The following is a 15,663-nucleotide window of genomic DNA, read 5'->3' as shown; positions in this document are numbered from 1 at the left end:
TAGTTTTACCTTGACTCAAGCTTATAGTCACAGGGTTACATTAATTCAGAACTGTGTTCAAAGAAGAGCGGTAAAAATCCAAACCCCGCATCTCCCAAGTTCTCTCAATCAATATGTCAAATGATATTTGATCATTTGTTAAACTGTATTTGATATATTTGGAATTTTGTTAGGTAGGAATGATGGTGTTGTCTCTTAATATTAGTCTTTTCTTTTGCAGAAGTGGTTACATATAAAGGAATTGCTTAAATTTCATCACATTCTCTGAAAACAAGAAAAATCACTGATCACATCATGAGTTAACTCTAAAAATATAGATTAAACAAAACAGACAGTAAAATAAACAAACAATGTTGTGTGTTTCTGAGAAAGAGGGAAATTGTATTTAAGCTGAATCCTATGTGAGATTTGCTTCAAGTAATCCCAATATGGTTTTCATTGCTTTCTGAGATTGCAACATTAACAATTAAGCTCTCTCTCTCTCCCTCTCTCCCTCCCTCTTTTCCTCCCTCCCTGCCTCCCTCCCCTTTTTCCTTTTCATATAATCAATTTCTAAGCCTTCCTTTAGGGCTGGCGGGAGCCAGAGTCCTGACACTTTCCACAGATGGGACATGCAGTCAGATTTTGTTGTAGTGTAAACACACTGTAACCAAGTTCTTTTCTGCTCAACAGGCTTACTTCTCCAAAGCAAAAATGACCAGTTCACTTTTCTATTACATATCCTACAATAGCTTTTAAAGGAATCTAGCTCCGGAACAGAAAGGCTCTTAAGTTGTGGGGGGAAGGCTGCGGTGAAAGAGGCTAGCAGTTTTTCCCTCTCCTGTGCAAAGCAAGATGTTTCACTAAGTTGTTGAATGCAGAGCGCTGCTCTTTCCCCAAGCCTATTGGTACTTCTTGTCAAGAAGAAATTGGGAGAGGTGGGAGTGCCTGGGGAGGCAGGCGGCCCCTGCTGCAAGAGCCTGGAGCTGCCTGTTCTGCCCCTTGAGCCTGCTTTCCAGAAGACCTGGGCTCTTGTGACTGTGTCTGCAAAGCTCTTCTGGAGCTGTGAATGAACCCTCCTCCTCTCCTTCCTCCTCCTCCTTCTACTCGAGTTGAGTCTCCTCCTCAGCGCTGACGGTACAATGATATAATAATGATGGGTGTCACAGCCCGCATTTGAACTTGCAGGCGAAGCTGACGGAGAGCCTCTTCGAGGAGGAACTCCTTTCGGGCGCAGACGCTCAGAATCAGGTGCTCTCCAGCAGGCTCTGGGAGCAAGGAACCCTCCAGGATTCAGCATCTCCTGCAAGGCTTCTTGGAGCATTAATCAAGGAATTGACTGCTTCGTGTGACCACGAGCAACTCTGGAATAACCTCAGCACTACACTGGGATTTTTTTTCTTTCCTTTTTTCCTTTTTTTGCCCCCCAAACTCTGCAGTCAGCCACCTTTAAGGTAATTACGTCTTTTGTTCTTTCCCCCCTTTCTTTTAGGAAAATTGGCTGCTAGGAATCACTTGCGGGCTTAAAAAAAACAAAAAGGAGGACCTAGCTATTTGTGGCAATCTTTTCCCCAAGACAAATAAAAGTAGCGGCTTTTAGGTTAAGTTAGGGGAAAGCATAATTTTCCTTAAACGTATTGCAGGTAACTTTTAAAAGTGCATTTTGCAAGAGAAATGCAATGGTTAGGAATACAGATGGAACTGTGGTGCTGAAAAGAGCGGGACAAAGAAAACAGGGTGGGAAGGGAGAGGAAGATTGAAAGAATTGGGGGAAAGGGGGTGTGAAAGACAACTCTCAAAGGAATTGAATTTTGAAACTCTAGGGAGGTGTGAGTACACTGTGATTTAAAAGGAAAAAAAAAACAAACCCCTGTTTCAATACCTAGGCTATTTGGGGAATCAGACATCCAGCTGTTGCCTATGAAAAGTGGATGAAATCTTCCCGAGTGAGTGTTGGCTACCAGGTCTTTTTGCCGCTGGTTTGTGGTTAGTTTCTTGCGTTCCTGGAAAGCCACTCTCTGGGCAGCCCCTGGAAGAGAGAATGGGAAGTGACCTGGAGCCTGCATCTTTCCTTTCTTGCTGCAGCAGTGGCAGGACGCTAAGAGGAGGAGATCTCCTTTCAGCCACCTGGGGTGTTTAGGGGGAGGTGAGGGTAGAGAGAGATCAAGGGGTCACTGGAGCAAAACTGCTTTCCTTCCACCCCCATCGCCTCGGGAGGAGCAGAGGTGAAGGCTTCCCCCCTGCTCCGCTGTGTTCTTTTGTCCTACGGCCATAACAAGGGGAGCGGCGTGAAATGACTTGGGGATGGGGGTGGGGGTGGGTTTGAAGTGCTACCGAGACCAGGAAGACGGCGGGAAAAAGCTCTAGCTTGAACCGATCAAGAAAGGTTGTGAACGATCATTTCTCCGCAGGGGAAGCGGATTCGCGGGGTGGGGTGGTGGTGGTGGTGGTCTCAGGAGTCGTAGTTGGATTTCCCTAGCATTTCCTGAAAGGAATGAGGGGTGCGCTGCCCCTCTGCATCCCCCCTACACCCGCTGGAAGTCTAACTCAGTGTGAGCTCCCCAGACAAAGGTGGACCGGAAATCCAAAGTCTGCATCTTAACGAGAACTTTGGGATCGGTCCCCATCCTCTGCGAAGCATCCCTGTCTCTGCCTTCTTTTCTTTCTTTGGTCCCTCCCACTTCTTTGCACTGAAGTTGAACAACTTTTCTTACTGGGTCAAAGAGTCCGCAGAGAGAGTGAGTCGGGAGCTCGGGTGAAGGGCAGTTTCTCCTTGTCCTGCTCAGAAAACCACGTAATAAGGAAATCAAAAGCTCAGCTCGGGTGCTCTTACGTAGGGGATCTGGACTCGTTCTCTATCAGAGGGTGTGGAGTGGTCACTGCTAGGCAAAGGCGAGGGCAACAGAAAAATACGTGTCATAGCTGAAACTATTTGCTTTCGGACTGAGCTGTTCAGCGCACACCCGGACTCTGGAGACCGGGAAGAGGGAGATGTCCCTGGGACGCTGGGGGAAGCTAAGAGGGAGCCCAGGGTGGCTGAGCCCTCCCCCTGCACACACACCTAAACACACACACGGACTCTCCACCCTCTTCTCTTTGTCTTTTACTTCCCTCTGCCACTCTTTCCCTCTCCCCTCTATCTGTCTCTGCCTAGGGCTCTTTGGCCAGTGTCTCTCCACCCTCCCCTTCCCCCCACAGCTGACAAATGAATGGGCTGTGTGAAATCCCTGCCTTCCTCCTAGGGCTGGAGGGGGGAGGCGGGGCGCAGCGGCAGATCTGCCCCTCCTCTCCGCTATCGCCTCCAGCAAACCTAGATGTCTAGGAATCATCTCCCACTTTGTAGCGAGCCGCGGCGCCCCCTGATGGAGAAGCCCGGCTATGCCGAGCCACATATTCCATTGATTAAACCTCAGGGAGGGAGCCGCCCTCCAAACCATTCATTAATAGACGAAGAGTTGGGTCTCTGGTTTTTTATTCCTCCAGCTAGGCAGGAGGGTGGAAGAAGGAATGAGATAGGGGCTTGGAGAACTATTGTACTGTCTAGGGGAAAAAGAAGGATCTTGTCTAATTTTGCTTCAAGGTCTTTTTCTTTTCTTTTCTTTCTTTTATTTTTTTGAGTAACATCTTTTCCCCCAGAAAATCCCTAAGATTAAGGCATCTGTCACAAGCATGAGTGACTGAGCTGAGACTGCAACTTAAAAAAAATGCCTATAGTCCTTGTCCCAACACGTATTTGACAACACTAAAACCAGTAAAGGATGGGGGGGGGGGGGGCGGTAGACAGAGAGAGAGAGAGACAGAGAGACAGACAGAGAGAGAGAGGGAGACTGAGAGACAGAGAAAGAGAGACAGAGAAAAAGACAGAGACAGAGAGAGGAAAGAGGAGGAGGAGGAGGAGGAGCCGGAGAGGAGGAGGACGCGGAGCAGCTAGCAGTACCTTGCGGGACAACGACTGGGGCTGTTTCGGAAACGCCGGCTCCCTGAACAGTTTGGTTCGGGGGGGCCCCCGTCTCATCTTAGGAGTTTCTCTGATTGCATCTGCTTTCACAAACGGCTCTAGGGCAGAGAGCTCCACGATGGGTGGGTGGGTGGGGGGAGGTAACTGATCTTCATTAGGAGGTGGCCCCGCTCCAAGGACAAAGGCAGGCAGCTATTACCGAGAGTGCTGGCTGGCTCGCTCCCCACCCAGCCGCCCAGCCAGCCGGGCACGCTCTTACCCAAGCCCAGGAGAGGGAGCCGGCCTGGCCGCCTTCCCATCTCTGGGCTGTAGCCGCCGCCACGTGGACTGAGTCTATCACATCCAGAGATATGCCAGAGACACATTGGAGCTCCTCTTTTTAAGTTTCATGCTGCTTTCTGAACATGTGTTGGAAAGCTGGACCGGGAGAAAGTTGCTAGGCCGTTTGGATTTGTCTGGGGTTTTGGAGTCAGGTTGGGGCTGTCAGTCTCAGCCAGCCCCGCAGAGCTGCCAACCCAGCTCATAACTCCTCCTTCTCCTCCTCCACAGACATATGTTTTCTATGGAGCTCCAGTATGGTGCAGGCCAATGAACATATTTGGAAGGAGGGTTGAGGGGTGGAGGGAGGAGAGGAGACCCCAAGAGTGTGTGGGAACCAAGTACAAACAGCAGTCAGACAGGTGTGGCATGTTCAGACACTCACTGCCTTGCCTCCAGATGCTGTTCAAAGGGACTGAACTGAAGCACTATTTGTATATTCTTTTTTTCTTTTTTTGGGGGGAGGGGGCCATCTAAGAGAAGTAGGGAGACATTTTAAAATACAAGGTTTTAGAGGAGAATGAGTAATGGTAAGTGCTCTACTATAAATCAACATAGAAATTCACATACAGGTTTTAGAGAAATGCTAATGATTAAAGGGGGATTTCTAGACTTGAAGAAAGTTATTGTGTCTACTGTTCAGAGTCTAAGGACATCCGTCTCCCTGAGAGAATCCTGACAAAACTTAATCAATTGATAGAATTTTCTTTGGAGTCAGAAGCCATGAGCTACAGTCCTTCCTCATATGCTTACTAGTTGTATGACCTTGGTAAATTACTTAATCTCCATGATCCTGAACTGTAAAATAAGTATAATGAATACTTGCAGTCTGTACTTCAAAGGATTGATGTGAGGAGAGATAGGTGACACAGTAGATAGAGTTCCTGGTCTGGAATCAGGAAGACCTGAATTCAAATCTAGCCTCAGATACTTACTAGCTGTGTGACCCTAGGCAAGTCACTTAACCTTCTTTGCCTCAGTTTCCTCATCTGTCAAATGAGCTGGAGAAGGGGATGGCAAACCATTCTAGTATCTCTGCCAAGAAAACCCTAAACGGGTCACAGAAAGTCAGACATAACTAAACAACATCAAAAAGTAAGGAAAGCACTTTTGAAAATCTTAAAGGGTGATATAAATGAGATATTCATCTTGTAGCAGTGAAGGGTAGTGGAAGGAGTGTAGAATTTGGATATAGAAGGTGAGTTTACCAGCCCAGCTCTGCCATAGCTCTGACATTAGCTGAGCTGTGTGACTTTGGGTAAAAGGCACAACCTCTCTGGACCTCAGCTAGCTTACCTTTAAAATGAGTTTGGATTAGATGATCTTTGAGGGCCCTTCCAACTGTCATTCTCATGATTCTAAAGCAGTCACATCAAAGATTTTGAGTCCAACTTCCTAAGTTACACTTTGGCAACTGTCAGCAAAGTATATCATGAAAATATTGATTTAAGTTTATTCTAAAACAGGAATCTGTGCACTTAGTTAAAACATAATCATGAAAGCACATCTAACACAAGCACTTTTCCAAGCTAAATACTGTTCCTAGACTTGGGAGTGTAGCAACAATAATGAATAAGGCCTTAAAAGATCCAACTTTTATTCCTCTGCTTGGGATTCATTTCCTCTGGAAAAGAGGAAAGGAATATTTTACACTTCTTTGTGAAAATTTAACCTGGCCCAACAAAGAGTTACTGGTGGGCTAAATTACTTCCCCCAGTTGGATGTCCTCAAACTATGTCCGAAGTAGGTACAGTGAATAAGAGCTCACATTTATTAGCACAATAGCCAATAATTACTTACTTATATTATGTAATAACATTTTGCAAAGCACTTTCCCCAAAACAAATTTATGAGGCAGGTAGCATAATACCATTTTACCCATTTAACAGATGCAGAAACTAAGAATGGAGGTTCTTTGAGGACCTAGAGGAGTTTTTATATGGGCTAAGTTTTATTTTTCAGAGTATTTAAGAAAAATCTTTAAAAATAGTTGATAAGCAAGGTTTCTGGTTTGTTAAATAAAGTTGAAAAGATTTCTACTGGTTCAACAGGCTAGTTCTTAAATGATAGCCTCATAGACAGGAATAAAGACCAAATGATATGAAAGTGCACCTCTCTCAGGCGGCTATCTCATTATGAAAGTTGTATCCATTGTCCTTCCCTTCCCACAAGATTTTACCTAGTCCTTCATGGTTAGTGATTGCATACTAACTGATCACCAGTGATGGACAGAAGACACAAGGTCAACATACTCCCTCTCCCACAACCATTTAAGTCAAGGAACCTTTCAGAGTTAGATTTAAACCTAATATTTACTATTGCGCACAGAACATATCTTTAGAAATTGTATTTAAAGTGGAATATTTTCCTGTTTCAGAGCCTAGTTTCACAGACACATGCTTCTTTTGAGAAAAATAATAAAGGCCTGTAGGAGGCCATTACTACACCACCCACCTAGAGGAAATGGTTAAGACTGACAAATAAGTATTGTTAGGGCTTACTAGGTCTGGTTGGAGAAAACATACTGATTGTTGCATCGGACTGTACCACACCAGAAAATACAAGGCCTGCACTCTTTCTTGGTTTGGAAGCAGAACAAGGGGAAGTAGAGATAAATGCCTTGGCCAGATTCCACTTTTGGGTAGTGCATTCTGCCAGTTTCCTCTTAGAGTCTGGACTGGATAAATTATTTTTTCATTTTTAAGTCTAGTGTTTTCTGGACACTGCTAAGCTGTTATCACCAAATGTGCCAGAAGAAGCTGCGTTCACTGATAGATGCAAGTGATTTCTGTTTAATGTGGTGGTCAGTTATTTAAAAAAAAATACTTTGTGGTGTGTGTATAAATAAATGAATATAAAAAGTTTAGTTTAGTGTAATATTTACAAGAATATAGACAATATGAAATATAATAAATAGTACTCACTTTGATTTATAAACAATATAAGAATTTAATACCTAATGAGTATTTTTGAATGCTTCACCATCTTAGTAAATTCTGAGAGAGTACTGCTGAAAAGATATCTTTCCTAAAAACTCTATTAAAAAATCAAACAGATTGGTTTTAAAAGATGTATGCATTTGAACGATGGCGAGATGAGATTTTAAAATCATTTTCCTCCACCCCCAGAAATCTGTCATTAGGACCTAAGTTTATATTTTAGTGGAAAGTAACAACTTTGAAGGTAGGGACTATACTTAGCCCCTAGGACAAGATCAGCAGGTGCTTAATAAACTCTGACTGATTGATGGTTGGTCCATACCAGGAGTGTCCTCAGAACAAACAGAGCCCAGATGACATCTCGTTCTTGGTCATCTCTTGGTATCTAAGGACAGTAATAATCTTTTCCATGAATCCTGGCATTTCCATATTCCTTTCAAGGTGAAGGACAAGTCAACTCTAAACAATCTCACAAAAAAACAACAAATCTCCTATTGATCCCATGAATACACTAGTGGGTTGGAGATACCCCACTATGAGTGATTCTTCTCAGGAAGAGGTTTCATGGTCACATCATAAAGTTCCTCTCCTCATCACACTGTCTCCTCCAGTGAGAAGATGTGTCCATTGTAGTCTGAGATGTATCATTTCCATTTTATAGCTGAAGAATATCAGGTGACAACTTCTATTCCAGAGTCACTAATCATTCCTCACATTTATAAAGTGTCCAGTAACCCTGGGAGGTCAATATTGTCAGTACTACTTTTTCTGTTTTATTAAGGAGGAAACTGAGGTTTTGAGAAGCCAGGTGATTTGTACATAGTCACACAACTAGGAAGTCTCAGAATTTTAATTTAAAGATAGGAGTTCTGACTTGAAGTCCAATGTTTCAATAAGTTACAAGGAAAAACAAACCCTTTGTCTCTGACTTTAATTTGCTCCATGTATATGGGACTTCTGGGGGAGGGGAGAGTAGCTTGATGGAGCCCTGGAACAGTCTCCTTAAGTGGGATCCCATGCAGGTATTACCTACACGAGGGGTGGGGAACCTTTGGCCTCCAGGCCACATGTGGCCCCCTAGGTCCTCAAGTTTGACCCTTTGACTGACTCCAAACCTCAGAGAACAAATCCCTACCCCTGGCTACCACCTTACAAAAAATATTTGTACATTCAAGGGATGGTCTAAAAACTGTATTTCCTGTACCGTTCACAACAGCCTCTGAAGCCTTCATGCAAACATACACAATTTTATTTATTACAAAAGGAAATCTACAGGTCATGGAGAACAGGATTTTCTGACATCAAAATAGGTATATTTATAATTTGCATATATACATACACATTGGAAGGAATATCTGCATTGATCAGATACCAGATCCATTAGAATATTTATTACAATATAATAATAAAAATGACCTTTGTGTCTCCCTTTTCTCCCCTCTACCCCCTAAATAATATCCTAGGCAGCTGCCTACCTAGACCTGGCTCTATTTACAGGAATCCTATAAACCCTATCCTGTGTAATCCTTAGAGGCATGAATCTTTCTCCCATTATCTCATGGATATAGTTAACAAGAGTCTATTTATCTCACTCCATTTAATTTTCCAGCCATCATGGAAGACCAGCCAAAGGTTGACTTCCATTCTCTCCCCTTCCCCTTCCACTTAACAGTTGATTCAAAAACAAGACTCAATTCCTATCTACCAAGTCTGTTCCATGGAGCCCATCTTGTCACTACCTGAAGTTATACTAAATTCCAGAAGAATTGGGGGAGAGGAGATAAAAAGAACCAGAGATTTTAGGAGGTTCTTGACACTGAAACTCACAGAAGAGGCAGTAAAAAGGAAAAATTGTGTCCAAAGTTGGGCACACATAGTTCCAAGGAGCACTGGGTCAGTAATTGTGATATGAATTGTGTAGATCAATTGATGTCCTTTACTGAATTAATTGTTTTGACAGAATTGACAGGTCATTTAGTTGCTCTCTCATTCTTTCCTCCTCCTCCACAAAGGTCCTAAACAATACTAGTCATTTCACCTGAACAACTGATCTTTTTCTTTTGCCCAATTTTTTGGACCAGTTTGATTTGATGAAATTGAATGATTTGGCCAATTTGGGAGCATCTAATAGGGCAAGTGCCAAAGAGTGACTCTCATATCATAGATACTTTAAAAAAAACTCTCTGAGGAACACTATGAAATATAATCTATCTTCAGTCTGAGAAAAAGGATTTTTAACGTATTTCTTAGCTTTGGAAGGCAAGTTCTTCATCTATTCTTTCCTCCCTACTGCCCCCTCCAAACTTTATCCTCAAATTTTCCTCTTCAAATCTTCATTTATATTTCAATTACTTTTCTGCTATTTTACTATTAAATTTTTACATACTTTTCCTTTCATAGGGTTTATCCTATGGTTGAGTAGTTGCATTTTTTTAAATTAATGAAGTGTTCAGGTGTCATGAAGCTAAAATAGGAACATGAAAGAAAAATTCCAAAGATGTGAAATTATAGGAGTTTTATCTTATCTTAGGCTAATGGCCTTTTTTAAATGCTTCAATTTTGAAGTAGAACTAAGGAGGAACACAAACTTTGGCTGCTTCTCATCAAGGCTAAGAAAACCCTGTCTACAAAAGTGTTTCCCCTAGTATACTTACATTTATCAAGGATTGACTCCCCAAACTGACATAAAATCCTCCAGTGAGCATCTCCTTGCATTTTTCCTTGGGTTGAACTTTATTTATTTTTCAAAATGGAAATAAAAGGAGTAATAGAGGGGAGGTACTTCTATAGACAAGAAAGAGTTGTTTCTTTAAAAGCTCATTATGATCTCTAGAACACAAAATAGACATGTAGATAAGGGATTAAGAAGATTCAGGAGCAGATCAGTCAAGAAACCAAAGAAGAGAGAGGGACAGAAACGAAGAGACAGAGACAGATAGAGACAGAGATAGAGAGAGCATAGATTTTAGAGCTGAAAGAAACCTTACAGGTGATTTAGTTCAATACTCTCATTTTACAGAGGAGGAAACTGAGGTCTGAAGAGGTTATATGACTTGCTGAATTTTTCACGTGGCAGAGTAAGGATTTTGAAGTTAGGTCCTTTGGTTCTAGATATAGTCATCTTATGAACTCACCAATCTCTACAACCAAATTGTAAAGGCTGATCATCTTTCTTCTCTTTGGGCATTATTCATTCTACACATTTTGGAAAGCTAGACGCTGGGTGGCTGAGGTTTGTGATAGTTTATGTAGATTCAGGATGTGGATCCAGGCCTGGGGAGAAAAGAGAAATCCTTTAGGAGGTGAGAGGAGAGTTCTAAATGTTTCTCATATGTAAAAGTCTTTCTAATATGTTATATTCCCTTTTCTGGAAAAAACTCAGATAGCTTTGGAAGCTAATTTTGACACCACTACTATTCTACTCCCCCCAAAACAAAGAAGTCAGTTATTGATATTATAGGGTTGGGACGTGGAATCAGGAAGACACAAGTCCAAATCCTGCCTTAGACACTTGTTAGCTGTGAGACCTTGGGTGGATCACTTAACTGCTGTCTGCCTCACTTTCTTCATCTGTAAAATGGAGATATTAGCACCTACCTCCCAGGGTTACTGAACAGATAAAAATGAGATAATATTTGTAAGGTACTTTGCAGATCTTTATTACTATTACAACCACCATTACAACTATTATTATAAGACCCTAGAAGAAAAGTTAAATTGATAAATATTTGCCCAAGGCTCCAAGATCCCCAAATGAATTGTTACTTACAATTGCAATATTAAGAGCCTTCTCCAAGTTCTCTGAGCTATGCCTTCTCTCCTCTGGCATCATCACTACACTGTCCCATCTGCTGCCCCAAGCAGGCATCTTTTCCTATGTCTAGATGACCTCCAAGGCCCCTTCTCACTCTAAATCTATGATCTTATAGTCCAGCTAATCTAGATATCCACAGTTCTCCCCTCTGGAGTCCTCTAGATTCTAGCAGAGGAAGTCCAAGAATCCTTCTGGCTATAACTCTGTCCTTCAGAAGGTACAGTTCTGGTAATATCCACGAATCTCCTGAGACGCTACTTTCTAGCAGGAGAAGACCAAGATTTCCTTTCCTAGTTCCTCAGCTGGTCAGTAGCAATAGTTGTGTGTTTTGGAATGCTCAGCTCTGGCAGTGCAAGGTGTCAGACCATCCATCTCCCCTTTGCCTTCAAACCAGTGACCTTTGCATGCTTACAGGCCCCTCACCCAAGAAGTGGAGCTTGTGTCTCCCATAGAGACAGCCTTGGGAGGGACACTGATGTTATTTGCAGATAGGGTATCTATAAACTCACCCCACTCCTAATGCACTACTTCCTGCTTTCAAAATTAAAGTTCATTATCTCTTCCCAAGGGAATATTCCCTGCTGCTCCCAGGGTTTTTCTGACCTTTCTCCAAGGAGATCACAGACAATTAATTTATACTTTCCCATATGGGGAAGACCCTTGTCCCTTTCCACTCATGGATCATCAGTAAAAGGTCCATATCTCAGAGGCCATTTTCCAAGTAGTTTAATATTGTGTGAGAACCAGTGCCGTACTCTCTGTATCTCTGTTATCGCTGGCCTCCTAAAGGACACCTTCACTATTTCCCATGTCCTTAAGCATTTGGTAGGAATTTTCCAAATCCCTTGTGGCTGAAGGCAGGTCAGTACTAGTCATCAGTTACACAGTAGGTTCCTAAAAAAGCAAGACCACAGTTCTCTCAGATAAGCTTGAGGGAGATCATAGCTCAGAGTTCTCTCTTAATCTAACACAGAAAGATATAGGTTCTAGTTTTTTGTTGCTTCTTTAAAGAAATCTCATGTTTAAAGATTACAGAAGGTTGGACTGAATTTTCTATTTCTCAAGAGTATTTAAAGTATGTTCCTTCAACCAACATTTGTTTGCCTAAAGAACAAGATTAATTTATGGACCAAACAAGTCCTCTGGCCAAAATATTCTCATAATAAATACAGGACATTTTGAGTATTTTGCACTAACAACCAGAGTCATGATAGAGAGATCTAAGAGAAACCTTGGAGAATATTTAGTCTAACTCCAATATTTTGTAGATGAGGAAACTGAGGCCCAGAGGGGTCAAATTAGTGGTGAAACCAGAACTAGAAAATGAAACTGGATCTCTGACCTATATCCCACTTCCCCTAAAGTAGTATTTCAACAGAATTCACTAACAATCCCAATCAGTTGAGAAATATTCATAACTGGAACTATAGAAAGGAGTATCTAGGTGGCTCAGTGGCACTGGGCCTGGAGTCAGGAAGACCCTAGTTCAAATCTAGCAGCATACACTTCCTAGCTATGTGATCCTGGGCAAGTGACTTATCCTGTTTGCCACAATTTCCTCATGCCAACCATTCTTTGGTTGCCAACCATATCTTTGCCACAAAAATCTTAAACGGGGTGACAGTCAGACACAATTGAAACAACTCAACAACAAAGCCATAGAAATAGGAACTATGTGCTATTTAATCTTAAAATTTCAAGTAAAATCTTAGAAATTAACACAGTATCCATAATGTATAAAAATGACTTTCAGGTCCTGCCCCTGATTCATATTGGCTTCATGACCCTAACTAAGTCACTTATATTTTTAGTGCCCCAAGCAAGTCTCTGAGACTTTAAGCTGCAGAATAGCTACATTACTAAGCATTGCTTAAAGGACTTTCCTCACCAGCTGTATAACTTTCCCACCAACGTCAACGGAATCTTAGATCCAGACAAACACACACACATACACACACACACACACACACACACACGGAAGTGTATAAGTGGTGGGGAATCTGTGGCCTCGAGGCCACATGTGGCCCTCTAGGTCCTCAAGTGCAGCCCTTTGACTGAATCCAAACTTCACAGAACAAATTCTCTTAATAAAAGGATTTGTTCTATAAAATTTGGATTCAGTTAAAAGGCCTCACCCAAGGTCCTAGAAGGCCACATGTGGCTCTGAGGCTGCCCCTGGCACTATAATCTGTTATGAAACTGGGTTAAATTTATTTTCAAGAATACCAGGCAATATCAATTCCATAAGCATTTCTTAGACTCCTACTATGCATATAGCACTGTGCTTGATGTAGGGAGCACAAAGCAAGGAGCTTACATTCTATCCTGAGTACTTTAGCAATATTCTTAGGAAGGATCAAGGGAGATTGGCATCCAGAAAATAATCTTAAAAATGTGAACTTCAGATATTGTTCAGCAGGTTCCTCTTTGACCTCTAGATACCAATGTAAGTATTGACCTTGATTTTTTTCCAACCGTTACCTATTTCTTTCTTTGCCCACCCATAGTCCTCAAAACTACTGAAACAATTCTGGTACATTTATTGCAAATACCAATCCCTTTTGTTAAGGAACAACTTGTGGTTTTGGCCATCTGGCCATCTAGAAATTAAACTTTTTTTTTTTTTAATAAGAAACTAGACCACAGTCTGACTCTCCGATTTCATACCGTATACATGAGACATAGGGTGAGGCCAATTTTTCTTTTCTCAAGAAAAGTTTCTATTCCACTTCACTCTCATTTGATATAAATTACCCTTTTTCAACATCTCCATCCTGTTGCCTCCCCCTCTTCCTCTTTCTTCATCCATGATCAGCTTCCTGCTTCTAAAGAGCTTTGTGGTCACCACTCTGATTTTGCTGCCCAGCTGTTTGCTGTTCAGGCTGTGGTCTATGTCGCTTCCCCAACCAACTGTGGTTGTTCCACAGAGCCACATTGCCATATATCCCCAGAACTGGTTTAGGAAAGGATATTTGGTAACTACTGATTTGGGTGAGATTCAAACTGATCATTAAAATGCCAAGACAGTGAGCCAAATGATAATTCCTCCAAATCTAGATAATCCTATTTTCACAAACCTAATTTCCATTATGAACTGGGCTTCTGAAAGATTGCTCTTGACTTCAAATGATTTGCAGCTCTTCACAAACTTGAATACTTTAAATTCACTTCATATTTTACTTTGTTTCTAGGTCAAGATGTTATTAAGTATAAAAAGTGTTTTATGGATATACTCTACGTTGGTTGTAATACATGCAGTACGTGAAGGTGAGTATGGTAAACTTCTGCGGTAGCGAAATGGGAATATGGATTTGCTGAACATAAAGACCTCAGCTTCTTCATACCTCAGCTGCTAGGAACTTTTAGCTAGTCATTGGGATACCACTGTGGGGGGGCAGTTATAGCCATAGTTTTAAGATAAGAAACTTTCCAGGGAAACATGTTCTTTTTCAGCATATTCATAAGCTAATTTCAATCTCATAGCAAATGGTCATGTGTAGAACTAGAAATGGTTTTCCTCATCATTTTCAAAGATAAAAATAGCAAATTTTGCAAAGGTTTGCCCCTCGAAAAAGATTGTCATGTAACCACACAAGTTCTCGTGTCAAAAAAGAAAAGGGTAAGGAATGAAATATCATATAGGGTTTTCAAGTCTGACTTGAGAAAACTATTATTTCCTATTTAACCTTTCATTTTTCCTATCCTTCGTTAAACACTTATCAGATCAGAAATTGTATAGGTGCATTAAATAAAAATAAACAGAAGGCAGGCAAACAATATTTTACCTTAACTTAGAGACTTTATTATTTAGACATATGTATCCTAACTTCATATAAATTATATATCCTAGCTCTAATTTTAACTCAGTAAAGGACTTATGGTTTTAATTCCATCAATATCTATATAGGACTTTAAACTTTACAAATTAAGTTATATACATTTTTCTCTTTTGAACCTCCTAACCACCGAATAAAATACAATAGTACAAATGTCATTATCCTTATTTTATAGATGGGAAACTAAGACTTAAAGAAATAAAGCAATTCACCAATGTCACTAAGTTAAGTGACAAAGTGGGACCTTTAAAAAAAAGTTCTGGTTAGAATCTATTGGTAAAGCTATTGACCCTGACCAGACTGACTCTTCAATCTGAACATATGACCCTGGTTGATCATCAAGTATCAGTAATACCAGTAACATTACTGATAATCATAAAGACTGTAATAACTATGGTAAACCCATTGTCTAGTCTTCTTTTATTGTGATGCTTAAATCAATGGTCAGAGGTTAGACCCCAAAGAAAGCATGACCCCAAAGTTCTACTGTGTTCACTTCTAGCAGTTGCATAATTCATTATACTGCCCTCCATTTCTGAGTGACAGCAAAAACTGAAGAGGGATTCATTATTTGGAATTCTTTGGAAAGCTGAATGATCCATCTGGTGGGTTTTGTTAGCTGGGAGAAAAAGCAGCTGTGCCTTGAGCCTCTGCCTGTTGCCTAGTGTCATGGACGTATGCCTCACCTTCCTTTCTGAAGGACCTACACGTAGCTGAAACTTAGACATTAGGACTGTATCAGTGATAACAGATCCAGCCCACTCCGGTACATTCATTCTCTGTGGTCAAAGATACCTCAGCTAACTTGTGAAGCCAAAG

At 41.4% G+C, this 15,663-nt stretch overlaps 1 protein-coding gene across 4 annotated transcripts in view; it reads left to right on the top strand.

Moving 5' to 3' along the window:
• The first annotated feature begins 567 nt into the window (after window positions 1–567).
• The window catches only part of VCAN (versican), a 134,177-nt gene continuing 119,081 nt past the window's right edge, over window positions 568–15,663 (top strand). For 2 of the 4 annotated variants that reach the window (XM_072606215.1, XM_072606212.1), the window contains exons 1-2: window positions 568–1,433; window positions 14,200–14,275. In XM_072606215.1, coding sequence (XP_072462316.1) covers window positions 14,206–14,275 — 70 coding nt within the window. In that variant the 5' untranslated portion in view covers window positions 568–1,433; window positions 14,200–14,205. The remainder of the gene's footprint in view (window positions 1,434–14,199; window positions 14,276–15,663) is intronic. The other 2 variants (XM_072606217.1, XM_072606214.1) reach the window with 1 other exon arrangement.

This window comes from Notamacropus eugenii, chromosome 4 (assembly GCF_028372415.1).
Source record: "Notamacropus eugenii isolate mMacEug1 chromosome 4, mMacEug1.pri_v2, whole genome shotgun sequence".
Lineage (NCBI taxonomy): Eukaryota > Metazoa > Chordata > Mammalia > Diprotodontia > Macropodidae > Notamacropus > Notamacropus eugenii.
The sequence above is the reverse complement of the archived record's forward strand: the minus strand, read 5'-3'. Positions and strand labels throughout refer to the sequence as shown.